The sequence below is a fragment of the Panthera leo genome, chromosome D2 (genome assembly GCF_018350215.1).
Source record: "Panthera leo isolate Ple1 chromosome D2, P.leo_Ple1_pat1.1, whole genome shotgun sequence".
Lineage (NCBI taxonomy): Eukaryota > Metazoa > Chordata > Mammalia > Carnivora > Felidae > Panthera > Panthera leo.
Window position 1 is genome coordinate 27370734 of NC_056689.1, and position 27813 is coordinate 27398546.

Here is a 27813-nt window from a genome sequence, read left to right on the forward strand (position 1 = left end):
GACATCAGTGGCGAGATCTCCGTTGCAAGTCCTCTGGACACCACTTCTCCAGACAGTTTTTATTTGTTACTCAACGTTAAACCTGAAGGAAGAGTCTCCCTTACTTTTGCTCAATATTCTTAGAGATGAAATTGTCAACAAGGCAAATCAAGAATTTAACACATACTCTACTTTTAGAAAAATGAGCATCTCATCAGATATCCAGTCTCTAATCATTGTTATAGTTCACATCCTTACAACATTTGTGATCTCTATTCGGAAGTAATTATCTGTATTATCTCTTGATTATTCTAAGACAGGGTGTTTAAGATTGCCTTTCAATGTATCCTGATTCATGGTTCAAAACACTAGCCCTAGAAATACTTCCATAATAATGCATTGCTTTGAAGGTAAACAAACAAACAAACAAAAACTTCTGAATTGCAGACACAAAAACATTTCTTGGCTTTTTTCAAACTCATGTCTTCTTTGGATGAAAGATAAAAAGAAGTTATTCCTTTCTTTTTAAAAAAAGTTAAACATTTTTCAACATTTATTTATTTTTGAGACAGAGACAGAGCATGAGTGGGGAGAGGCAGAAAGAGAAGGGACACAGAATTTGAAGCAGGCTCCAGGCTGTGAGAGCCTGATGCAGGGCTTGAACTCATGGACTGCGAGATCATCACATGAGCTGAAGTTGGATGCTCAACCCACTGAGCCACCCAGGAGTCCCAAAAGTTGTTCCTTTCATACTCTGAGATTTCAAAATAAATAATGACTAAAATAAAATTGTTGGACAAAGCTCTGCTTTGATTTCACACTATACTTTTCTCTCACAAGATTCTGATATGGTCCCTGAGACAATGTTACAAGAACTAGGTTCTAAGTAAAGAATAAACCATGACCTTAGGACAAATCATCTTCTGCGTTTAAAATAAATATTTTAATATATTTCCATATATACATATATATATATATATATATATATATATATGGTCAAAAGCATTATATATAATTTTTATAGTTAGTGTAATGAAAGAGACAGCAATTTAGTCATCATACCTGTGGACACAAGGTTTCCAGGTGATTGGCCGCAACTTTAACAATTTTAATCCCATCTTCATTTGTTGACATGGAACAAGCAAGATTTGCCACCTTAAATACAATCCAAAATAATGGAAATTAGTTCACATTATTAAAGAAATGTAGAAACATTTGTTATCCTAAATAAGTTAGGGCATGTACATACCCACTGAAAAGTCTCAGTGATAACCAGTAGCATCCTCATAAATGTCACTGCTATCTGTTTTATGGAAGTATCTAGAGACTCTATTAAAACAGTTAACAACAAAGGGCTTGAGAAAATTGTTTAAAACAAAAAGGAAGACTGGTGAGTGAATCATTCAACTCTATCCGGTCTCTTGGTATCGACATCTAACCCATAATAAGATGTTAACTATTATGGTTTCCTATAGGACTGGAAAAAAAAAAAAAAGTTTATTTATGGATTGAATGCTAATAGGTTCTTGGAATCTCACATGATTATGGTTTATTTTAAGTTTGTAACTGTTTTATTATTTTTTTATCCCCCTGCGGTCTATTATGCATACTTAAGTTGCATTAAGCATGACTATATCTTTACTCATGTTTTATTCAGCATCAAATATATTACAAAGCTGGACAAATACAAGATAATTAAATTCTTCTTCCTGTTCTTGATTTTCCACTACAACTTCATGCTCATTGTTTGACATTCCAGCAATCAATTCAATTCAAGCATTAGTAACACCTAAATTCCTTTATACATTATTGCTTTTGAAACCTGCACTCTTTTCCAGTGAAATAATCACCTTTACGTCCTTTACCTAAGTCCAATATTTACTTTCTTTATACCATGAAAGAGCCACTGGAAAGAGCATGGGATTCCTTTCCCTTTCTCTGACCCTTACTTTTATTCACTCTTCTTGCTAGTAGGTAAATGAGTATGTACAGTGTTCTCTCTGATCTACAAGATACGTCACTGTCTTCATCATTGCAAGGAAACAGCTTTTTTTTTTTTAATCATTTTGCTAACTTTCCTAATTTCTCTGTTGGTTACTATATACTTCAAAACATTACAGGATTTATTCCTCCAATCCAAAATGAATTCAGTTTCAGAGAAACCACATGTTAGCTGCAAACAATGGAAGGAGACAAGAAACACACCCTTGGATCACAATTATAGGGCACCACAAAATGTGACTTAAGTGGATTTCCAGTCTCCTTTTTTATAGCATTACTTTTACTATATGAATAGTGAAACAATTCCTTGATTTGCATTTACATATAATGAAATAACAGCCATACATTATTTAACTGGGGAAAGGCATTGTTCACTTTATTAATGTACATGAAAGTGGCTTATTTGAAAAGGGCTTTTGTTGGCTTGAAGGTCACAGTGCTTCAACTTTCAAATCTGACACACAATTAGCACATTTGTGAATTATTTGAAAAGGGCAGTAGTTTCGGTACCCCTCTCCCCCAACCCCCAAGCCCCACTCACAGAGAATGCGATTCAGCAATCTAATCACGTTGCCATGTCTTATAATAATTTGCACTGCACTGAAGAAAATCTCTATCTGTAAGTTTGACCACTGTTTGTATTAAGTAAATTTTCTTTAAATATATAAATTATTGGCTCAATCTTTCAGTCAAATCAGATACATGCTCGTTAATCCAAAGTTTAAAAATCATAAAAACATGCCCCATATACTCTTCTCCTTTATTTTTTAATGTATCGTCTTTCCCTTTTTTTCATTTTTTTAAGTTTATTTATTTATTTTTGAGAGAGAAAGACAGAGCAGTGGAGGGGCAAAGAGAGAGAGTGAGAGAGAGAATCCCAAGCAAGCTACACGCTCAGTGTGAGGCTGACTCAGGGCTTGATCCCTCAACCGCGAAATCATGACCTGAGCGCAATCCAAGAGTCCGATGCTTAACCGACTGAGCCACCCAGGCGCCTCTCTTTTTCTCTCTTTTAAAATCAGACATTCTTGTGCTAGAAATTTGCTAGTCATGTTTATTGTAATCCAGTTCAGTGACTAACACAATATGGAAATGATGCTAAACACAAAATTTCTGTTTATATTAGTGGACTTAAGTTTCACAAACTCTCAACTGAAAATACAGTATGACTGTTTCCTACTCAATTAATGATCATCCTAACACTCTGTTTTCCTTTATGCAGACATACCTGAAATTCTCCTTATAAGAACTGTTTTATGTCAGATAAATTTTCTAAATAATCAAGTACTATTTCCAGAATAAGGCAAATGGAATTTTAGTGACATTTTATACAAATTTGAATTTATGAGATAGCTAGTCTTCAGTAACAAAACAAAACAAAATAAAAAGTTAACTGATAGAAATAAAATCTCTTATGTTTTTAATCTAAGTGACTTGTGACATATTTTCCAAAGCCACATCAATGTGTAAATGAAAGCCAAATTTCTTCTAAGAATATTCCTAAATTCCGTGTGGCTTTTTAGAAAGCTAGTTATGTTTCTAAGCACAGCATGAAGGCAAATTCCCACTAATCAAAGAAAACAGCATGCATATAAAATATTTTGTATAATAGCTTGAGATATTTGGACATCTGACATCTTTTGTATATCTAATTTTGACAATGTTTCAAAGTCTGTGTAAAGCTTCATTATTCAAGAGATCCTTGCAGAAAGTTTCTGCCCACTAAGGGAAATTAGGACATAAGGAGATTTTAGAGACAAACAGATCTGGGTTTGAACTTGATTTCCACAACTGATAAGCATTTGACCATGGGCAAAATGTTAATTTCTCTAAAGCTAGTTCTGTAACCTGAAAAATGGGTATGATAATACCTATAGCAGGGAGTGTTTTGAGGATTAAATGAGAGAGTGTGAGGAGATGGCCTGATAGCACTAGATAGGCGCTTGACCTTGTATGAATTTCCTTCCATTTCACCTATCTCTCTACCAGTGGAGGGTGGGAAAGAACAGTCACTCCCTTAAGAGGTTTTATAGAATAAAAACCTTAAGAGCCTAAACAAATTTGACAAAATTTCTAATCTGAGAGCCACAAACTGAAACGTTTTCATGATTCATGCAGGAAATATGAGTATAAAATCTTGATGTAACTCAGTGGTTGGTGGGTTTGTAGGTCCCCAGGAATAGGTGAGTGTGTATGCCCTCCCTAAAGGCATAATCCCTAAAGGCATTAGATCTCATGAAAACAAGATGGAATTAAACAAAAAACAAAAACAAACAAAAACCCCACTACCAACAATAACAACACTGCCTTCACCAAACTGTCTGTTGGCTTAAGTTCATAGGTCAACAGCTTGTGATTTCTGATCCCATTCTCTAATCCTCTACTGTATAGATAAGGAAAACAAAATCAAACTGGGAGAAGAAACATAAACCATCCAATGACAAGACTATTAACTAAATATGTGTGTGCTCTTTTGTGCCACCCTGAATTAAAAGTATTGACAAAGGTTCCTGCATTGAAATGATTGACCAGACTTTTTACTGATATTGTACTACATTTTTAGCCAGGCCCATGAAAATCAGAGTCTATCTAGTCTAGTTTTATCCTAAAACATGGGACCAAAGGCACTCAGGTAAATTCACATTTCTTAAAAAAAAAAAAAAAAAAAAAAAGGCCAGGACACAATATTCTTTCATTTTTATAAAAAATTTAACTGTATCATTAAAATCATTACTGGCACTGTATTTAATAACTGTAAAAATAAATTTGAAAACCTTTCAACAGCGACATGTCATGTTACTGAGAGGGGAGTGAAGGAGTGATTTTTTTAATTTTTTTTTTAAATCAGCAACTTTCATGTGACCATTTCTCCTGCTCACAAGTCCTTCTGCCCTCTATGATGCTATGATTCATGTCCATTCTAGACCCTTTAAACTTGACTAAATGTACTGCCTATCAGGTTTGTTAAAAAAAAAAAAAAAAAAAAGTTGAGTTGTAGAAAACAAAGCCTGATCAGATGATTCTTCAACTAATTAATATTTGTTCTCATCCTGCTGACATTTGTTCTCCTCTTCCTGTTCCTAATTCAAGTTTTGTATACCAATTTCCTTTTAATTTTTTTTTTTTTAATGTTTGTTTATTTTGAGAGAGAGACAGAGACAGAGACAGAGAGAGAGTATGCAGGGGAGGGGCACAGAGAAAGGGAGACAGAGGATCCAAAGCAGGCTCTCTGCTATCAGCACAGACCCCGACGTGGGGCTCAAACGCACGAACTGTGAGATTCATGACCTGAGCTGAAATCAGACACTTAACTGACTGAGCCACCCAAGTACTCCTTGTGTACCATTTTATATGTTCCTGTCATCTTTTGGTTCTACCCTTTCACGTGGCATAGAACAGGGTACCCTTCACTTTCTAACCTATGGTCTTATGTCAGAAATTCTCTACTCTGGAATCTGTAGAACCCTGCCAGTCAGGCTCGTTCTATCCCTTGCTTTCCCATCAAGGTCAGGGAGATGGCCATGCTTGACCCAAAAGAATGACTCATTGATGGTAAAGCTGAGGACAGCTATAAAGAAGATATCTGGGGATTTGAAGTATTCTCAGGGACTTTTCAAATCAGTCTACCATCTGTAGGCTCACCTCTACTTTTCATCATTACTTTGTTCTGATCTGGTAAAGGACTATATTTTAAAAGTACTATATAACAGAGCGTGCTATATTTGAACATTCTAATCAAGTTTTATTTGAAGTCTAGCAGTACTAGTTGTTCTCGAAGTCAGCTTAGACAACTGAAATGCTATTGTTGCTATGAACAAGCTCGCTGTTTGGACAGCTGTTCATCACACAACATTCAGTCTGTCACTATGGAGTCCTCACACAGGTATTTATCTGTGATATGATTTCCCAAGAACATGAAGCAAACTTTGATGTTTGATGAGATTTCCATTGCCACATGTGCACTGTTTGTATGTAGTTCACATAGCTAATTGTAATATCATGTCACTGTGTATTCTAGCAATCTGTGGGCAATAAAGGTCACTGTCTCATTTTCCTTCAGTTTCCTCTCTGTCAGATGGTCATGCAACTCCTGTGTAAACACTTTCAAGACAGAGAATTTCAGAGACAAAATTTTAGAGTCACTAGCATATCAATGGTAATAGGATGTGATTGTGCAGGGAGTAAATATTCTTAGAAAAGTATCTGAGACATCAATATTTATTAGGCTAATAGAAGAAGATAACCCTACCATAAGTCTTAGAAAAAGTGGTCAGGGATAGAGAAGCTTACGTACAGTACTCTGAGGTCATAGAGGCTGGGAGAAGAGAAAGTTTCAAGGAGGTGATCTCAAATATTAAATATTGACAGGTCAAGTAAGTTACCCCTGAAATTGTCCTTGATTCAGCCACATGGAGGACCATTCTTAGAGTGTTGGAGTGGAATGTTGATGGTCAAACTAGCCTAGTGTGGTCAGAGAACTGTGTAGGTGGTGAGGTGGTCTTGTGTGTTTTACGACTCAAAGCAGAGAACTAGAGACTACCTGAACAATACTCACCCTCTCATTCCCATATCTATCCATTTATTTATTTTTTTTATTTTTTTTTAACGTTTATTTATTTTTGAGACAGAGAGAGACAGAGCATGAACGGGGGAGGGTCAGAGAGAGGGAGACACAGAATCTGAAACAGGCTCCAGGCTCTGAGCTGTCAGCACAGAGCCCGACGCGGGGCTCGAACTAACGGACCGCGAGATCATGACCTGAGCCGAAGTCGGCCGCTTAACCGACTGAGCCACCCAGGCACCCCTCCATTTCTTTTTATTTCACCTCTCAAACACCTCCTGAATCATCTTTTCTTGCTCCCCACCCTCACCATGCTTAAGAGTTCTTTTTCTATCTTTGTTTCAGATATTAAACTTACTTTCAGATATCCATACTTCCTCTGCCACAGGACACTTGCACATGCCATTTTCTTTAGCCTGAAATACACTCCCCTTCTTTTTCACTGTCACCCTTATACCCCTTATACCTGCTTAACTGATGTCTATCAGATCTCTGCTCAGAAGTAAGCCATTAAACCAACAGATTACCAAAGTAATCAGTTTTCACCGATACCACATCTCCCACCCACCCTGGAGACTTTCCTCTGCCCAAGTCAGGTTTTTTTTTCCTTTCACAGCATGAGTCTCAGTTTGTGATTACACATTCACTGAAGAGATTATTTCATTTGTGATCATTTCCTCTGCTGTGTAAGTACAGAGTCCTTACCTGTGTTTGCTCATCATTGGGCCCTCAGTTCCTAGTGCCTGATACATGATAGCCAAACAATAATAGTTCTTTGGCGAATGAATACATGCATGAATGCACAAATTAATATGCTTAAGTACATGTCATTCCCAAAGAGAGAATGCAAAATGGAGCTTAGTAGAAGGAAACGGTAGCAAAAATTCAGGACAAGCAAGAAAGGGGAATAAAATCTCTCATTGAAATTCATTTTCAATATTCCATAAAGGCTTAGACAATTGGACTTCAAAGAAAAGTAACACACTTTTCTTGTAGTCTGGTCATCATACTTAACAAAGCTCGGGGGGCAGTTTCTTTCAAGTTTTACTTTCACTTAAGATATCGAACTGGAAACACCTGAATAGCTCCCAACTTTGCTTTTAATTTATTTATTTCTAATCAAGTAAACAAATTGTTCAAAGGGCCCAAGCCGGCTGCCAAATGCTGGAGTGTATGGCAGATGGGAAGAGGCACGAAAACTGCCATCAACAAACCCAGGAGCTTCGGGTCTCCTGCAGAACATAATGTAATGAATGCTTTGTTTCCAGACGAGCCTGGCTCAGAGGCCGGACTGAGCCTGAGCCGTGCAGGAGGGAGTCTATGATGTCCCAGTGTTGGCTTGGATAGTGACTTCTGGCTCGACAAGCCAGCTTTTCTATTTCTCCTGGTGAAACACTGCTGCCCTGATGCTCTTTGTGGTAACAAGAACTGAGCATGAATTACAAGTTTTTAGAGTGTTCCAGGAATAGAATTGTGCTAGAGAAGCTCATGGCAAGATGCAGGGGACAATTGTAATCAAGTAACAAATGTTGAGTATGCACCTTTTATGTGGGCCAGGAACTGCCAGGGAAATCAAAGACAGTGAAAGCCAATCTCAGGAAATATAATCGATTTAAGGGACACATGAAAGAGAAAATAAACCTCTAGTTTCTAAGTACAATAGGAAGCTAGAAGTAGTGGAGCTCAGAGAAGCAAGTACATTCAGGGCGTTTCAAGAAAGCAAATTATTATCAAGGAACTTCCTATTCCCTCAGACTTTGCATCTCAAGCCACCTCCCAAACTCTGAATCTTTACTTACACAACCCTGTCTCTGAATTACTGTAATTAGTGTGACAATTTACTTGCCTTTGGTTTCCATCTGAGAGATGAGGGACAGATTAGTTATTTGTTTTGTAAGCCCCCTCCCATTTCAACAATTGTCTTTTAGTGATTATGTAACATGATAACAAAATTAGATAGGGATTAGACAGGGGACAGAGCTATCAGGCAATCTCTAAATAAAATATTAGCAACTTAAATCTAGCTGTGTACAAAAACAATAATTATACAACAAGGCAATGTTCTTACCCTAGGAATAAAACAGTAGCTCATAATTGGGAAATCTAACTATAAAATCCCTTGTTTAACTATATTTCAACAAATTTTGGAAAAGCATTTGATGATAGTTTTATGCCTATTCTTATTAATGCGAAATAAATCTAAAGAAACAAAAAATCTTTAGTGAGCTATGACTAGAAAGAATCATTCTTTTTTTTTTAAATTTTTTTTACCGTTTATTTATTTTTGAGACAGAGAGAGACAGAGCATGAATGGGGGAGGGTCAGAGAGAGAGGGAGATACAGAATCTGAAACAGGCTCCAGGCTCTGAGCTGTCAGCACAGAGCCCGACACGGGGCTCGAACTCACGGACCACGAGATCATGACCTGAGCCAAAGTCGGATGCTCAACCGACTGAGCCACCCAGGTGCTCCTAGAAAGAATCATTCTTAACATAAAACAAATTCCAGAAATTTACAGCAAATACCGTGCTCAAAAGTCAAAATTAAGGTATTTCCACTGCTACGGAGGTTAATCAATATTTTACTGATGGTTCTAGTCAATGTAAATGAACATAAAAAATAACTGATAGCTAAAATATTGTACAGAGGGTGACAAAATTGCCTACCTAAAGAATGCAAGATAACTGAAAAGCTGTTATCACTACTGAGTATTCAGTATTCATGTCTTAACGCAGGATGAATAATAACATGTATTACTTTTCTATACATCAGCTAGCATCAAAATAAAAGTCTTAGTAACCCAATGGCTGTCATAGTAGCAAGTAAAGTTATACATTTCATGGTGTATATACCTATCAAGAAATAGTACAACCATATCATATACATGCATATGTGCATACTGTGGTATGCATATGTGTCCACGTATTAAATCTTACTTAATGACATAAAAGAACAACTGGATAAATGGGAAGAAATTACATATTCCTGAATGAGAATGCTCAACATTGTAAAATGAAATGTCAACTCTCCCTAAATTTGTGTACTAATTTAATAGATCTAAATGGAGCTTAGTTTAATTTTAATGTACATCTGGAAGAATATGTGAAAGAGTAGCAAAGATGATTTACAAAAACAAAAAAGAATAAAGGAAAGTATAGTGACTAATTAAAACACACAGAAATTTAGTGTTTTTCAGAGCAATGGGAAAAAATAATGGTAATGACCCAATTGACTACTACTTGGTGGGAGATTGGGGGGGAGTTCAATGTATGCAAAATGATTGGCATATATGACTGCATATTTTTTTTTAATTTGAAAATAATGAAAACCTATAAAATCAAAATGCAAAAGATAAACAAAAGTATTTGGTATAGGATTTTATAACCCAAACAAGATTGGTACCCCTAAGGCATAAATAATTCCCAAACATCAATGAGGAAAGGGGGCATTAAAAAAATGGACAAAATATTTAACCAGACATTTCACATATGAAATATAATTACTAATAAATACATTAAAAGATTCCCAATATACTTTTTGATCTATAATCAGGGAATACAACTAAAACAAGAAAATGACATTCTTCCTTGTCATATTACCAATAATTATAAAGCTTGATATTTTCCAGTATTGCTGAAGGTATAGAGAAGTAATCAAAGGGTAGATGGCCAACTTTTTAGAAGGCAGCATCACCTCATCTATGAAAATTTAAAATTTGCAAAACTACAGTAATTCAATTTAATGGAAGCCATCCTTCAGAAATACTTGCGTATATAAGCAAACATACAGCAAACATACAACTTCTTGTAAAAGTGGAAAAGGAATCTAAATATTCATCAATGAAGAATAAATTAAATTATGTAATACAATGATTCTGTAAAAAAAGTAAAAAAAGAACTTTCTGCTAACATAAAATATCTCAAATATATAATTTAAGTAAAAAAAATTGTAGAAGATATGTTCCTATTTACATAAAATTTTCTATTCCAATTATTTATAAATGCAGAATATAAAGTATACAGTGATGAACCCCAACTATTAACATGAATCGTATATGGGAAAAGAAGTGATCTTACTATTGCAATGAAGAGAGAACTCCATTTTAACTCTATGTTTCTATAGTGACTGAAATTTTTCCAAGTATCTTTTTTTCACTATATAGTTATCTAATTAAGAACAATAAAAGATTTGGAAACATGCCAACGACAAGGAAAACAGAATATATAACATAATCTCATTTATTAAAGATGATGAGTGTGTGTGTGTGGGGGGGGGGTGTGTATGAGAAAGTGTGATATCTAAAATGTCATTCACCAAAATGGAAAATTATGGTTAACTCTGAAAAGTAAGACTCAAGATAACTTCAACTTTCCTTCTTCACACTCGTAAAAATTTATAGTTTGAGTTTTTATAATGAGAATGAATCATTTTTACAAGCAAAAAAACCAAATAATTTTATTTTGAAGAGAATATAAAATTTCTATACCTATATTTGAACTTTTAATATCAATCAGGAGATCATATTAATCATGACACTTAATGCAAAACCTGAGGATCCAAAGCTATTTAAAAGTAGGTTTTCCATAAAATACGGATATAATGACTCAGTGCTACTAGATAAAAAATAGTGTTTATGACTTCACATGCTGCTATATTTAAAATGATGTTTCACAAATATGGTTGATAATTCAAATAGAAAAACCAGGCATTGTATTTATCTCATGTTTATTTAATATAATGGCAAATATTAAATGAATCAAAGCCCATTGCCAATGACAAATTCAGACCACCTAAAAGAGACCTTAATAATGAATAAAAATTCTCTTGGCTTAGAATGCTAAAGGTATCCTATGGATGGTGTGTGTGTGTGTGTGGGGGGGGGGGTGTCTGTGTGTTTGTTAGTCTGTCAGCAGCAGATTCAAGGTGATGCTTCTAGTGATAAGGGATTATAATATATTTTTTTATTTTACCTACATTCTCCAACTCTATGCAAATTTGCATCCAAACTTCTTATTCTTCTCCAATGAGTCATTAAAGATGAAAATCTTTATTTGTCTAAGTGGACATATGTCAATGTTGTTTAAAAAACAAGCATTAATACATTGTGTCAGTATGTGCCATCACAAAAGAAATGAATGAGATGAAAACACTCACACACACACACACAAATACATGCACACACACACAACTTAAACAGTTTTGGCTGTTAAAGTGCTACTTCTAACAAATCATTTGAAGTATATGTTCCAGAGCCCAAATTGAGGTCTGCAATGTATACTGCTCTAAGGGTCCCATTTTACCAAACACATTTCTCATCTTTTATTTTGGAACAATATATAACTGTATACGAATACACATACACTATATTGATATACAATGTAAATTATGATGGTTAAACCAGCTAGACGTTTCCTCAAGGTCCCTCTCTGAATTAAGCTATTATTCACCTCAGAATCGTCACCCAAGGGATAAAAGTATGTGCCACCTGTCAAGTGAATATGATATAATATACAGCATCAAATAAAATCTATTTAACTACCATAGACACAATGCAAATCTAAACTATAAATTAAAGACAAGATCAAGTGTTGTTTCCTAAACTGGTGATATACTTTGTTGTGTGCTGAGGGTCAAGCATAAATACGAAGCATGCAGGCACAGTAAGTCCTTATTAATAGGGTCAGTGTGTAAAGGGCAGATGTTGAAAAGTACTATCATGGCCTTCACTATCATTGAAATCAACATCAAATTTCAAAGTAATTTTATGACCAGTGACCTGACATCTCAAGTGGCAGAATGAGAACTGATTTTCTTAAAGACAGATAAAATGTGCTAAAGCCAATATAAAGTTTTCAGTTAGTTTAATTCTGAACCAATACTTTTTTTGTGCATATTACTCAATTCAAATGCTATCATGGAAACAGAAGTTGTTATACACTGCAAATTTAATTGAATCATATTGTATAAACTTTGTGGATATGGATGAGACAGCAAAGACCACCTGATTCCCTAACTAATCAAGACAGCGACACCTAGATACACTCCTTACTTTCATGAAAGAAGGAATATCTTAATAGAGTGACAGTCGGCAATCAATCCTCTGACAGCTTTCATTCTCGAAGATATCAGAACAATAACTTATGCAACTATTTTTTTTCCTTGTAGGTATCTGCTTGTGATAACATTTTAACTTTGAAGGAAATAGGCAAACAATCTTTAAATTACTAGAATTGTAATCCTGGAGAAAGACTTTTATCTCTCAACGTAAATGACCCATAGTGGGTAAGACAAATTAAAAGAATACAGTATGTGCAAGGGAATGTGTGTGTGTACATATGTATGGAGGAAGGGGAGTAGAGTAAGCATGACTGTGTATGTGTCTATGAAGGACCCAACAAAATATGCAAATCAGTATACTACTATTAAACACTATGATTTCCATATTCCCTCATCCTTGGGTTCCCCAAGTCCTGTGAGGGCTCCTTAGATAAGGTTCTGGATTTAAATTACATAGGGGTACAGTGGTGCCCGGGTGGCTTAGTCAGTTGAGCATCCAACTTTGGCTCAGATCATGATCTCACAGCTCGTGGGTTCGAGCCCTATGTGGGGCTCTTTGCTCAGAGCTTGGAGCCTGCTTTGGATCTGTGTCTCCCTCTATCTCTGCCCTTACCCACCTCAAAAAATTAATTAAAAAACATTAAAAAAATAAATTACATAGGGGTGTCCGGGTGGCTCAATCAGTTGAGCCTTCAACTCGGTTTCATCTCAAGTCATGATCTCACAGTTTGTGGGATTGAGCCCTGCAACAGGCTCTCCGCTGACAGTGTGGAGTCTGCTTAGGATTCTCTCTCCCTCTCTCTCTGCCCCTCCCCTGCTCACACGTGCTCTCTCTCTCTCTCTCTCTCAATAAACTTTAAAAAATTACATAATAAAAAGTAGTGAAGTGTAGCTAAACAACGTGATATAGGAGGAAATAAAATCAAAGATTTGGGTCCCAGTAAATTTGGCAAGCATATGAGCTATTATATGTTTGATCTTAGCTATTCCTGCTACCTCCACCCCACAATGAAATGCTGGGTCCATAATGTAAGTACCGGCTGCCATGAGAGGACATGCTAATGATAAAATACATGTCATGCAATCTTAGCAATATTTCTTGATATTACTAATGGTTCCCAATAGCCCTAGAGGGAGGAGGGAGACACAGGAGTGAAAGATTTTCTTTTTAGTAACTTTCCTTAATTACAGCAAACCAATATATTTGTTCTATCTGCCCAAGGTTGAATTGTGAAATCTTTTTAGAGTGTTTTTTTTTTTTATTTATTTTTTATTTTTTAATATATGAAATTTACTGTCAAATTGGTTTCCATACAACACCCAGTGCTCATCCCAAAAGTTGCCCTCCTCAATACCCATCACCCACCCTGCCCTCCCTCCCACCCTGCCCTCCCTCCCCCCCCCCCATCAACCCTCAGTTTGTTCTCAGTTTTTAACAGTCTCTAATGCTTTGGCTCTCTCCCACTCTAACCTCTTTTTTTTTTTTTTTTTTTTTTTTTCCTTCCCCTCCCCCATGGGTTTCTGTTATGTTTCTCAGGATCCACATAAGAGTGAAACCATATGGTATCTGTCTTTCTCTGTATGGCTTATTTCACTTAGCATCACACTCTCCAGTTCCATCCATGTTGCTACAAAAGGCCATATTTCATTTTTTCTCATTGCCACGTAGTATTCCATTGTGTATATAAACCACAATTTCTTTATCCATTCATCAGTTGATGGACATTTAGGCTCTTTCCATAATTTGGCTATTGTTGAGAGTGCCGCTATAAACATTGGGGTACAGGTGCCCCTATGCATCAGTACTCCTGTATCCCTTGGATAAATTCCTAGCAGTGCTATTGCTGGGTCATAGGGTAGGTCTATTTTTAATTTTCTGAGGAACCTCCACACTGCTTTCCAGAGCGGCTGCACCAATTTGCATTCCCACCAACAGTGCAAGAGGGTTCCTGTTTCTCCACATCCTCTCCAGCATCTATAGTCTCCTGATTTCTTCATTTTGGCCACTCTGACTGGCGTGAGGTGGTATCTGAGTGTGGTTTTGATTTGTATTTCCCTGATAAGGAGCGACGTTGAACATCTTTTCATGTGCCTGTTGGCCATCCGGATGTCTTCTTTAGAGAAGTGTCTATTCATGTTTTCTGCCCATTTCTTCACTGGGTTATTTGTTTTTCAGGTGTGGAGTTTGATGAGCTCTTTATAGATTTTGGATACTAGCCCTTTGTCCGATGTGTCATTTGCAAATATCTTTTCCCATTCCGTTGGTTGCCTTTTAGTTTTGTTGGTTGTTTCCTTTGCTGTGCAGAAGCTTTTTATCTTCATAAGGTCCCAGTAATTCACTTTTGCTTTTAATTCCCTTGCCTTTGGGGATGTGCCGAGTAAGAGATTGCTACGGCTGAGGTCAGAGAGGTCTTTTCCTGCTTTCTCCTCTAAGGTTTTGATGGTTTCCTGTCTCACATTCAGGTCCTTTATCCATTTTGAGTTTATTTTTGTGAATGGTGTGAGAAAGTGGTCTAGTTTCAACCTTCTGCATGTTGCTGTCCAGTTCTCCCAGCACCATTTGTTAAAGAGACTGTCTTTTTTCCATTGGATGTTCTTTCCTGCTTTGTCAAAGATGAGTTGGCCATACGTTTGTGGTTCTAGTTCTGGGGTTTCTATTCTATTCCATTGGTCTATGTGTCTGTTTTTATGCCAATACCATGCTGTCTTGATGATGACAGCTTTGTAGTAGAGGCTAAAGTCTGGGATTGTGATGCCTCCTGCTTTGGTCTTCTTCTTCAAAATTACTTTGGCTATTCGGGGCCTTTTGTGGTTCCATATGAATTTTAGGATTGCTTGTTCTAGTTTCGAGAAGAATGCTGGTGCAATTTTGATTGGGATTGCATTGAATGTGTAGATAGCTTTGGGTAGTATTGACATTTTGACAATATTTATTCTTCCAATCCATGAGCACGGAATGTCTTTCCATTTCTTTATATCTTCTTCAATTACCTGCATAAGCTTTCTATAGTTTTCAGCATACAGATCTTTTACATCTTTGGTTAGATTTATTCCTAGGTATTTTATGCTTCTTGGTGCAATTGTGAATGGGATCAGTTTCTTCATTTGTCTTTCTGTTGCTTCATTGTTAGTGTATAAGAATGCAACTGATTTCTGCACATTGATTTTGTATCCTGCAACTTTGCTGAATTCATGTATCAGTTCTAGCAGACTTTTGGTGGAGTCTATCGGATTTTCCATGTATAATATCATGTCATCTGCAAAAAGCGAAAGCTTGACTTCATCTTTGCCAATTTTGATGCCTTTGATTTCCTTTTGTTGTCTGATTGCTGATGCTAGAACTTCCAGCACTATATTAAACAGCAGCGGTGACAGTGGGCGTCCCTGTCGTGTTCCTGATCTCAGGGAAAAAGCTCTCAGTTTTTCCCCGTTGAGGATGATGTTAGCTGTGGGCTTTTCATAAATGGCCTTTATGATCTTTAAGTATGTTCCTTCTATCCCGACTTTCTCAAGGGTTTTTATTAAGAAAGGGTGCTGGATTTTGTCAAAGGCCTTTTCTGCATCGATTGACAGGATCATATGGTTCTTCTCTTTTTTTTTGTTAATGTGATGTATCACGTTGATCGATTTGCGAATGTTGAACCAGCCCTGCATCCCAGGAATGAATCCCACTTGATCATGGTGAATAATTCTTTTTATATGCTGTTGAATTCGATTTGCTAGTATCTTATTAAGAATTTTTGCATCCATATTCATCAGGGATATTGGCCTGTAGTTCTCTTTTTTTACTGGGTCTCTGTCTGGTTTAGGAATCAAAGTAATACTGGCTTCATAGAATGAGTCTGGAAGTTTTCCTTCCCTTTCTATTTCTTGGAATAGCTTGAGAAGGATAGGTATTATCTCTGCTTTAAACGTCTGATAGAACTCCCCTGGGAAGCCATCTGGTCCTGGACTCTTATTTGTTGGGAGATTTTTGATAACCGATTCAATTTCTTCGCTGGTTATGGGTCTGTTCAAGCTTTCTATTTCCTCCTGATTGAGTTTTGGAAGAGTGTGGGTGTTTAGAAATTTGTCCATTTCTTCCAGGTTGTCCAATTTGCTGGCATATAATTTTTCATAGTATTCCCTGATAATTGTTTGTATCTCTGAGGGATTGGTTGTAATCATTCCATTTTCATTCATGATTTTATCTATTTGGGTCATCTCCCTTTTCTTTGTGAGAAGCCTGGCTAGAGGTTTGTCAATTTTGTTTATTTTTTCAAAAAACCAACTCTTGGTTTCGTTGATCTGCTCTACAGTTTTTTTAGATTCTATATTGTTTATTTCTGCTCTGATCTTTATGATTTCTCTTCTTCTGCTGGGTTTAGGCTGCCTTTGCTGTTCTGCTTCTATTTCCTTTAGGTGTGCTGTTAGATTTTGTATTTGGGATTTTTCTTGTTTCTTGAGATAGGCCTGGATTGCAATGTATTTTCCTCTCAGGACTGCCTTCGCTGCATCCCAAAGCGTTTGGATTGTTGTATTTTCATTTTCGTTTGTTTCCATATATGTTTTAATTTCTTCTCTAATTGCCTGGTTGACCCACTCATTCGTTAGTAGGGTGTTCTTTAACTTCCATGCTTTTGGAGGTTTTCCAGACTTTTTCCTGTGGTTGATTTCAAGCTTCATAGCATTGTGGTCTGAAAGTATGCATGGTATAATTTCAATTCTTGTAAACTTATGAAGGGCTGTTTTGTGACCCAGTATATGATCTATCTTGGAGAATGTTCCATGTGCACTCGAGAAGAAAGTATATTCTGTTGCTTTGGGATGCAGAGTTCTAAATATATCTGTCAAGTCCATCTGATCCAATGTATCATTCAGGGCCCTTGTTTCTTTATTGACTGTGTGTCTAGATGATCTATCCATTTCTGTAAGTGGGGTGTTAAAGTCCCCTGCAATGACCACATTCTTATCAATAAGGTTGCTTATGTTTATGAGTAATTGTTTTATATATCTGGGGGCTCGGGTATTTGGCGCATAGACATTTATAATAGTTAGCTCTTCCTGGTGGATAGACCCTGTGATTATTATATAATGCCCTTCTTCATCTCTTGTTACAGCCTTTAATTTAAAGTCTAGTTTGTCTGATATAAGTATGGCTACTCCAGCTTTCTTTTGGCTTCCAGGAGCATGATAAATAGTTCTCCATCCCCTCACTCTCAATCTAAAGGTGTCCTCAGATCTAAAATGAGTCTCTTGTAGACAGCAAATAGATGGGTCTTGTTTTTTTATCCATTCTGATACCCTATGTCTTTTAGTTGGCGCATTTAATCCATTTACATTCAGTGTTATTATAGAAAGATATGGGTTTAGAGTCATTGTGATGTCTGTATGTTTTATGCTTGTAGTGATGTCTCTGGTACTTTGTCTCACAGGATCCCCCTTAGGATCTCTTGTAGGGCTGGTTTCGTGGTGACAAATTCCTTCAGTTTTTGTTTGTTTGGGAAGACCTTTATCTCTCCTTCTATTCTAAATGACAGACTTGCTGGATAAAGGATTCTCGGCTGCATATTTTTTCTGTTTAGCACACTGTAGATATCGTGCCAAGCCTTTCTGGCCTGCCAAGTTTCAAAGGAGAGATCAGTCACGAGTCTTATAGGTCTCCCTTTATATGTGAGGGCACGTTTATCCCTTGCTGCTTTCAGAATTTTCTCTTTATCCTTGTATTTTGCCAGTGAATTGTGAAATCTTGACAACAGAAACCATCTCACCCCTCTTTATAGTTCTAAACTTTGCAAGTAATTGTGCTCATCAAGTCCCTGTCAAATTGAATGCATTTAGGTCAACCTTGCAATTAAAATATTTTTCACATTGGGGCGCCTGGGGTGCTCAGTCGGTTAAGCGTCTGACTTCGGCTCAGGTCATGATCTCACGGTCCGTGAGTTCAAGTCCCGTGTCAGGCTCAATGCTGGCAGCTCAGAGCCTGGAGCCTGCTTCAGATTCTGTGTCTCTCTCTCTCTCTGCCCCTCCCCTGCTCATGCTCTGTCTCTCTCTGTCTCAAAAATAAATAAAAACATTAAAAAAATTTTTTAAATATTTTTTCACATTTTCTTATCTATGAAGGTTAATTATTAACATATTTACAGAGAGCTAAAGACAACAATAACAAATTCCACAAATATTTATTATGTATCAAGTCCCTTTTGGACACTCAAAGAAGAACAGAAGTTGAGCCAACAATAGTTATAAAGCTTCAAGAAATCAAAGATTTAGATGTAAAAACACAAAACACGATATTAAATAAGTAAAACACTAATTTCTGACAGGCATCAGAGTAAGGAAATAATGCAATGAAGCTTTAAAAAAATCTAGCTGGATTATTTTAAATAATCTTAAAGATGGTTTCTATATTTCAAATGAGTTGTTTTTTAATTTATTTTTATTTTTTTTTTACATTTTTATTTTATTTTTGATAGAGACAGAGCACAAGTGGGGGAGGGGCAGAGAGAGAGGGAGACACAGAATCCAAAACAGGCTCCAGGCTATGAGCTGTCAGCACAGAGCCCAACGCGGGGCTCAAACTGAGGAACCGTGAGATCATGACCTGAGTCGAAGTAGGACGCCCAACCGACAGAGCCACCCAGGCGCCCCTTCAAATGAATTGTTTTTTAAACTATGAATGTAATTATCTTATTAAGAGATACATGTTAATGGGAAACATAAAAGTTTTAATAAATCCCAGGATCAGATTTCTGGATAACAAAAATCAGAAGTTTCTGAATAGGCTAAAATGATATTAATGAATAGTGAAAGTTCAAATGAAAACATATGTTACTCCCAAAATCGTTAAGTTAAACGTTATGTTATTGCATTTCTCTCTTCACAACATTTCCTACGTGTTTAGTTTTTTTTTGTTGTTGTTGTTGTTTTGTTTTTTGTTTTTTTTTTCAATTCTCATCTCAAGCGATGCAGATCTGGAATCAAATTCAAGAAAACTGTGCTGCACGGAAAGTCCATCCATGCACGTCTGTTACACGGCTCCACACGGCTGCACAAGTCCGCGCTGGATCCTCACCGGCACTGCTTCAAGGTCCCGAATGCTAGCTGCAGGAGCGGGAGGGCATTTTGCTTCGTCTAGCCCAGTTCTTGACCCTGCTTCACGAAGCTGGCTTGCTTGCATTGCACCTGGAGCCTTTCAAAATGTTGTCAGGCTCAGCCTCTGCAGAGAGAAATCCCATGGTGTTCTGGCCTTGCTCACTGTGTGTTTTGTTCCAGAAGTCAGGAGACAGGTTGCTTTCTTTCCTGGCTCCTGAGGACAGAGGGTGGGCTTTCTCACCCATGACATGGCGACTTTTATGAGTGCCTCCCTCTTGAGACTAACAGCAGGGTACAAGGTGCCCTGAATGCTCAGTAACAAGAAACAGGGGATGCCAAATAAAAGTCCAGTCCATTTCTCACTGCTGCCGTTAGAGTCCTATTTCACCTTCAGCCTCTTCACACTGTGGATTCCTCCTGCCTCCGGCTGCCAGGCTTTGGAAAACACACCCACACCTTGTATCTCTCTCTCTCTCTCCTGTTGATTAATTAACACTAATGGGCAGCTGTCATCCCTGCATAAAGTCACAGCCATTGCTGGATTACTCGAGGGCTAATTACGCTGTTTGTCCAGACACAGCGTCCCTCTTCCTTCCAGCAGCCTACCCTTTGGACCCTTATTGCTCATTATCACCTCCACCGGGGGGGGGGGGGGGGGGGGACAGGACAAGACTGTCACCGTGCTACTTCTTACATTTCCAAGAAAAAGCTTCAGTCTAAGTTGTGCCATTGTAGGCTTCCTCTGCAGAGGGTTTTAGCTCAGCAAAATCCCTCTTGTGACCTTTGTTCATAATTTCTCCCTAAATGCTGAATTATATTAAGAACTAGAAATCTTTTCTGCAAATGACTTACTTTTCAATTTCCTTTACAGACATCTTTAAGGGTCACTATCAACTCAAATGCAATTCTTTATCTCCTCTCTCCCAGCATAGTCTATTCAACCTATTTATTTCAATTGGGTACATTTTCCCCTTCTTCCTCCAGCAATGGACTTGGAAATCTATTGCCCTTTCTTTTCCCATAAGTAGACTAATGCCAGTCCTACTATATTCCTCCATTCATCTTCCACACCTGGTCCTCCTTTTTCAATGCCCACCCTATCATCTTCTCTTTCTTAAACTAAACTCATTCTCCACATAATCAATATACTGCCACCATCAAGGCGGGCCCTTTTTGAAATCTCCCGGCACCACAGTTGAGCTATTTTTATTGGTTTCTGGGCTCTGAACTATCATTTCTTTCTTCTTCAATCCTTATTCTCTTCACACAATTCTTCCATCTTCCAGATTTTAAGTTTCCCTCACACTTTTCCTCTCATTCTGCTCTTTTTCACTTTCCTGTCTCTATGATAACATATAAATATGGAATTTTTTCTCTTTGTACTTTAAAGATATCATATTTATCTGCTTTCTCTTATGGCAAATAATTCATTTCCTGTTGTTTTGCTAATAGAGTCTGTAGGCCAGGGGTTAGTTTTGCAGCTATGTTTGGTAAGTTGAATAGTAGGATATTTTGTCATAATACAATAAGTGTACCAGAAATCACTCATTTGGGAGCTATGAAGCCCTGAGGGGCAAGACTCAAATGCTGTGGTGGCTTAGTTAAACCATAGAACAAGTAATTAATTATAATTTCTTATCCAGTTAAATATTATGAGGTACAGTAGTGTTTAAGCTAGTGTTGAAAATATTTTATTATTTATTACATTGTTACTTATTAACACTTGTATCCTAGTGGCAGTGGCTATTTTGTTTTAAGTAGGTCCAGTAAAATACTCAGATTTATCTTCACTCTGCTAATAAGTACAGATGAAACGGAGGTTGCTCTATGAAAATATAAAGCAGCATGATTTTAAAAAAGAGAAACAGTAGTATGGATATTGGATCCAGAGACTGAACTCTTTCTGCTTTATCTTGTATTTTTCTTACAGCATTGGCCATGCCGATGATTAACCTCAAAGGTCTCATTGTTGACCTATAGTTGTGCTCTCAAATATGTCAGGCTAGCGGTAACACATCATATATGTCATAGAGTATTGTCCAATAATATAAATTCAAATCCTTCTAACTCTCCACTCTTTCAGAATCTTCAGAAAAAAAAATAAGTTTGGAGCAACTATTTAAAAGTCATTGTGTATACACTCTGTTTTGGGAGTTCAATACTAGTTTAAAAAGATATAATCTGGAAGCAGAATCTTCTAATACTGTGTGTCACTTTATGGTTAAATAAGTATGTATATGTAAGCAAAAATGACCCTAATAAATTTGCCAAGTCAAATTTTCTGCTTCATATATGCCACTTTGAATTCATCACTGTAATCATGCAAAACTCCTGGGTAATTAAAAAAAAGGTTTGTTTTCTACAATGTCTATCACACTATAGATAAACTCTTTACACACACACACACACACACACACACATTTATTTACTTTAAATATTGAAAACTTTAATGATTTTAAAATGAATGTGAATTTATTATAAAATTTTTGGGAAACACAGTTAAATTAAAAAGAGTAAACACGTTGTCAGGGTGTTTAAGTTGGTTTACTCAGTGCACACTCTCAACTCCTTTTTCCTTTTGCTTTGCTACCACTCTAGTGCATCCTGTGGAGCTGTAGCCAGACCCCTTCTTCAGAATCGATGGCTTGATGATCTGCTATTGACCATTCATGGTTTAGTCTCTCACTAGGAGCTGCCCTTGGCCATAGGAAACTGCCTTCCCTAAGGTAACGCCCCTTCCCAGTGAACAGTCACAATCAATGATAGTCTGAACTACTACTGCAAAGGCTCAGTCAGCCTCCTTGCCTCGATTCGTGACAATTTCCAAAGGCCATCTGAGTTCCAGACCTCTACCACATCAGGTGAGATCTCACTTGCAACCACATTGTAGGCTAGTTTCTCCCTCTATTCAGTTGCCTTTCCTCTCTTCTTTACAGGTTTATCTCTGAAGATCACACCCCAGCAAACTCTCTACATGCAGTTTTCTGTATCACCATCTGTTTTTAGGGGAACTAATTTAAGAAAACTAAAACACCTAGTAAAAAACACTTTTTCTGTCCTCCTTTTTGTTCAGCTTGGCCATGTGTCAGTGAGAATAGGCACAATTCCCCAGGTGGGATATTTTTTTCTTCAAAATTCACTAAGATATGTTCCTTTGACATTTTCCTTTGTCTTCCTCCCTACCCCACTCATCAGACAGATAAGATTCCTGAATGTCAACAATATCAAAGCTAACATAGCAAACATCCAAAACACCTCAGACTCTTGAAAACATCACTGAAAAAAATGGCCTTCTGCCAACAATCATCAACCCCTAAACTTCTGGGTAAGTGGGAGAAAAAAAAAAAAAACCCTTTTTGTAGATTGATTACTACTTGCAGCCAAATGCAATTCCTAAATGATACAATGAAGGCATTACTCTGTCTAAAAATATATGTATGTGTGTAGTGTAGTGTTACAACAATGAAGAAATGGAACAGTTTTGTAAATGGTAAGTTGTGGCTTATCCTTAGGGAAGAAAATTATAGTCATTAAAATAATTCCTTTGAAAGGTGATTTAATGTTGTTGAGAAATACTCATTACCATGTTAAATTTAAAGATATAAATCCCATTACATACACATATGCATATGTTTGATGAAGCCACCAATCTTGCGAAGTTTCCTTATAGAAACATTAATTTGGGGGTGCCTGGGTGGCTCAGTCGGTTAAGCGGCCGACTTCGGCTCAGGTCATGATCTCGCGGTCCGTGAGTTCAAGCCCCGCGTCGGGCTCTGTGCTGACAGCTCAGAGCCTGGAGCCTGTTTCAAATTCTGTGTCTCCCTCTCTCTCTGCCCCTCCCGTGTTCATGCTCTGTCTCTCTCTGTCTCAAAAATAAATAAGTGTTAAAAAAAATTTAAAAAAAAAAGAAACATTAATTTGCTTGCCATGCTATATTGTATTTTCTAAAGATGGCCACACTAATATATATCTCATTTCATGTGCTCCTTCCAAAAATGAGTCTAACATTCTTTCCCTGAGAGGCGGAGTCTGTGTTCCCTCACCTTGAATCTGGGCAAGGGCTTCTGACTCCTTCTAACCCACAAAAAACAAAAGGGGTAATAAATGATTGCTGTCGGTTTCAGTCACTACATTTCGGGTTAGTTTGGTATGTACCATTAAATAACAGGAACACCTGTAAATTATCTTAGCTAATGCCTGATCTCTTAAAATACAGGTTTTCTTTTAAAACTTGAAAACTACAGAAAAATGTATAGCTTATTTGAAACATTTAGTATGTGCCCATTGCTCTTTTTAATTGTGATGAAAACTGAGAAAAATACCTTGAGATTAGTTTGCTAGGTATGGAATCCAGGATCCTCACCCTAGGATTGTTAATGAGTCTTTAGAGTTAATAAACCTTCTGACAAAATTGTAATGGTCAGCATTATTGTCCCTTTGTTAAAAGTACTTCAAAATATGTGCTGAAGATAGTATTTCTTCTAACCAGAAGGCTTCTCGTTCCTTGTAGCAACTCTGTAAACAAAGGAAAACTAGCAGAACACATTTGGGTTTATGAGTAAAACTGTAAAAATGCCAATTCTAGGCTAAGGTTTGAGAATACAGACCTTGCTTGAGCCTTTTGCCTCCTTTTGTGAAAAAGCTCCTTGGGAGGTAAATGGGCAACAGATATCTCACACTTCAAGGTCTCACACTTCAATGCAAAAAAGAGCCAGAAAGCAACTTACTTGTAGATTTGTGGGGGGTCAGGCTCATCTTTTTTCCTAACTTTCCACGTGTAAATTAAACTACTACAGTGTCAGGTAATGATAACTGAAATTCTCATTTCCTTCCGAAAAGCCTCCAGTAAAAGTGGCAATATTTCTTTAAATCACACATACACCCTGCAATAAAATCTTAGACTCCCTCCACCCGAAAATATGACTAAGTCATTTAAGCAATATTGAATCTCTTCATGGAAAATCAGCAGGTCAGGTAGAAAATTACTCACCCTACACACTGGTTATGCAGAATGTTACAGGGTCTGAATTTCTGCCAACATATTTGGCATTGGCACATCTCCACTTTTCAATTTGCTACAATGCACTTAACCTACCACTGTTATTCAGTGTGCTATAACTGTAATACAGGCACCTGTGTGTTCACCTGAGCTCAACTATTCCCTTGGCTAGAAATATTTCCAAACAGGGTGATAAATATACATATTGTCAAAAGTACATATAGTAAACATCCCTGAGATACTTAGAAAGCCTACAGTTAACAATAAGCTTTTGTGTACTTGGATTAGAGAATAAAGGGTAAGGAAACTTTATTATTAGCACACTCTTAAGTACTTAATTTATTATTTCTGTAGTGACAACCTTGCACGATTTCTTCAGTTAACATGAAAAAGTCAGTATCTCAGCTGTTGAAGGCCCTGCTTTAAAATCCCAGGGACACACCCAGACAATTTCTAGTAATTATTCATGGAACAACATGTGCCTATACCCAACTCATTAAGCAGAACACTGAAAAGAGCTTTTTTAAATCTTTTATGTAAAGGAAAGCCCAAACAGATGATAGATTATAGATAGATCAGGTGACAACAAAAATCAGATGATAACAAACCACAGGCGCTCTAGTTAGCTAATGGAGAATAATGAATCATACCAAAATTTAGTGATTTAAAACAATAATAATCATATAATTTGTGGGATAAACTTGTAAATCCTACCAATAGCAATTGGAAGCCCCCATGTCCTCATATCCAAATAAAATTGTATTTCCAAATACAAAATATTTTCTTTTTAACTATTTGGTGATCTGAACGGAATATACATGCATAGTCTCAGACATGAAGACAGCAACTTAGTTCCTCTGTATAATTGATGACCTTATTTGTGACTCTGAGCATGATAGTGATGTACTTCAAATCCTCATTCCTTAAATACATCTACTCCTTATCAACACTTGGTTTGCAACTTGAAAATTTTAGTAAGCGTAGCTATATTTGCATCATAAATTCCTCTCTAGAGTTGATATCATTATTACCAAACCATGTAGATGGAACAGGCATCTGGTCTAACCTATTGCCTTTGTAACTAATTGACAATTTCCTATGGTCTCTTGCTCTATTTTTTTTTTAATATCTTGTACCACATAAAAGTGTCTAATAAATACTTTATCCTAAGCTTTCTATGCTGTAAAACAATGTTGATTAATCAAATTCACTGACAGTTACAAGTATTTGCTATCTGTCCTCACAAATTCATAACTGACCACTGTGATACAGATTCCATTGCTTTTATCCCATACTGGTGACATCTATTTTTCCTACTTCAAATATTTCTTTTATTTCCAAATAATAATACATTTAAATAAATTGTATACAGAAAGGAAAGTACAAGATATATATTATCCCCAGTAGAGTATACTTCAACTGTTCCACAAAAAAAAAAATAAATAAATAAATAAATAAATAAATAAATAAAAAAGGCGAAATTATGGCGTGTTCACATAATAAAGATACTATACAATTATCTAAAATAAATTTTAATTGAAATCCTTCTTGAGATCATTGTAAATTCATATTCAGTTGTAAGAGATAATACAGAGACATTTCTTGTATGTTATTCCAACTTTCTTCCTATAGTAACATTTTGTAAAACTATTATCAATGATATAATCCACTAATCTTATACAGATTTCCCCAGAGGTACTTGTACCCTTTGCGTGTGCGATTGTACAGGCCTGGGTGGGTATGTATTAAGTTCTATACAATTTTACCACCTGTGTATGTCACATACATGTATACATTCTATACACTCACCTCCATAGTTAAAATAGTGCACAACACTGCCACGAGAATCTTTCATGTTGCCTTTTTATAACCATACCCATACTCTCCTATCCCTAAACCCCACAAAACCATGAATCTGTCCACCATTTCTAAATTTTATTTTTTAAAAATGTTATAGAAGTAGAATCATACAGTGTGTAACTTTTTTAGGTTTGTTTTGTTTTGTTTTGTTTTGTATTACTTTTAGTTTTAGTTTTAGTTTTTGCACAGCCTAGTTTCCTGGAGATTCATCCAATTTGTTATGTGTATCAATACTTCATTTATGTTCTTTACTGAGTAGTATTCTAGGATATGTTTGCACTTCAGTGCAAATATTTCTACTAGTCTGCATAGCTTGTATTTTTGTTCTTGTCATATGGGCTTTCACAGAGTAAAAGTTTTAAATTTTATTAAGTCCAATTTATCAATTTTTTCTTTGTTCATGATTGAGGCATCAGATCTAAGAACTCATTGCTTGCCTTAGGCCCCAAAGATTTTCTAATATGTTTTTTCTAAAAGTTTTATTTGCATTTGACTACGATTCATTTTAAGTTTATTTTTGTGTGTGGTGCGAGACTTCCTTTGAGCTTCATTTACTTTGCCTATGGACGTCACATTGCTATAGCGCCATTTGTTGAAAAGGTTATCCTTCCTCCATTGAATTAGTTTTGCACCTTTGTCTAAAATCAGCTAAGCATATTTGTGTGGGTCTATTTCTGGATCCTACAGTCTGTTCCTTTGATCTAGGTATCCATTTCTCTGCCAATGTCACACTGTCTTGTTGTAGCTATATGGTGAAAACTTAATACCAGGTAGAGTAATTCCTCCCACTTTATTCTCCTTTGCTTAGAGTCGTTTCGCTATTTTAAGGCTTGTGCCTTTCCATATAAATTTAGAATAAGTATATCTATGTCTACAAAAAGTTGCTTGAATTTCTAAGGAATTGCATTAAACCTATCCATATGGGGACTATAAACTGAAATTGGAGAAGGAAAGAGAAATGTTCTATCATAACAGAGCAAATACAGATGATGCATGCAATTGGTGAAAAAACCTAACAAACTAATTCAGGGTGAAAAAATTGATATGAGAAAATAGGTTATCTATTTAAACCATACTTGTGTGTGTGTGTGTGTGTATACCAAAGCATAACTGATGAGTGACATACAAATGATAAATGAAATTACAGCACTAAAAGTAAAATTTAAATATATAGCCATCACAGAGTATTGTTGGCATGGAACCTATAACTGTAATACGTTAATAGAAGCCTTGGCTTTTTTATAAAAGTACTACTGACTTTATGTTTGCTTGTTTGTTTGTT

The 27813-nt window shown here is 36.5% G+C and overlaps 1 protein-coding gene across 7 annotated transcripts in view; it reads right to left on the reverse strand.

The window, feature by feature from the left end:
* Positions 1 to 27813, reverse strand: part of CTNNA3 (catenin alpha 3) — a 1696848-nt gene that overhangs the window by 671764 nt on the left and 997271 nt on the right. For all 7 annotated transcript variants that reach the window (XR_006194484.1, XR_006194482.1, XR_006194483.1 and 4 more), the window contains one exon: positions 1042 to 1134. Coding sequence is in view for 3 of the 7 variants with exons in the window: in XM_042908368.1 (XP_042764302.1) it covers positions 1042 to 1134 (93 nt within the window). In the remaining 4 variants the exon portion in view is untranslated. The remainder of the gene's footprint in view (positions 1 to 1041; positions 1135 to 27813) is intronic.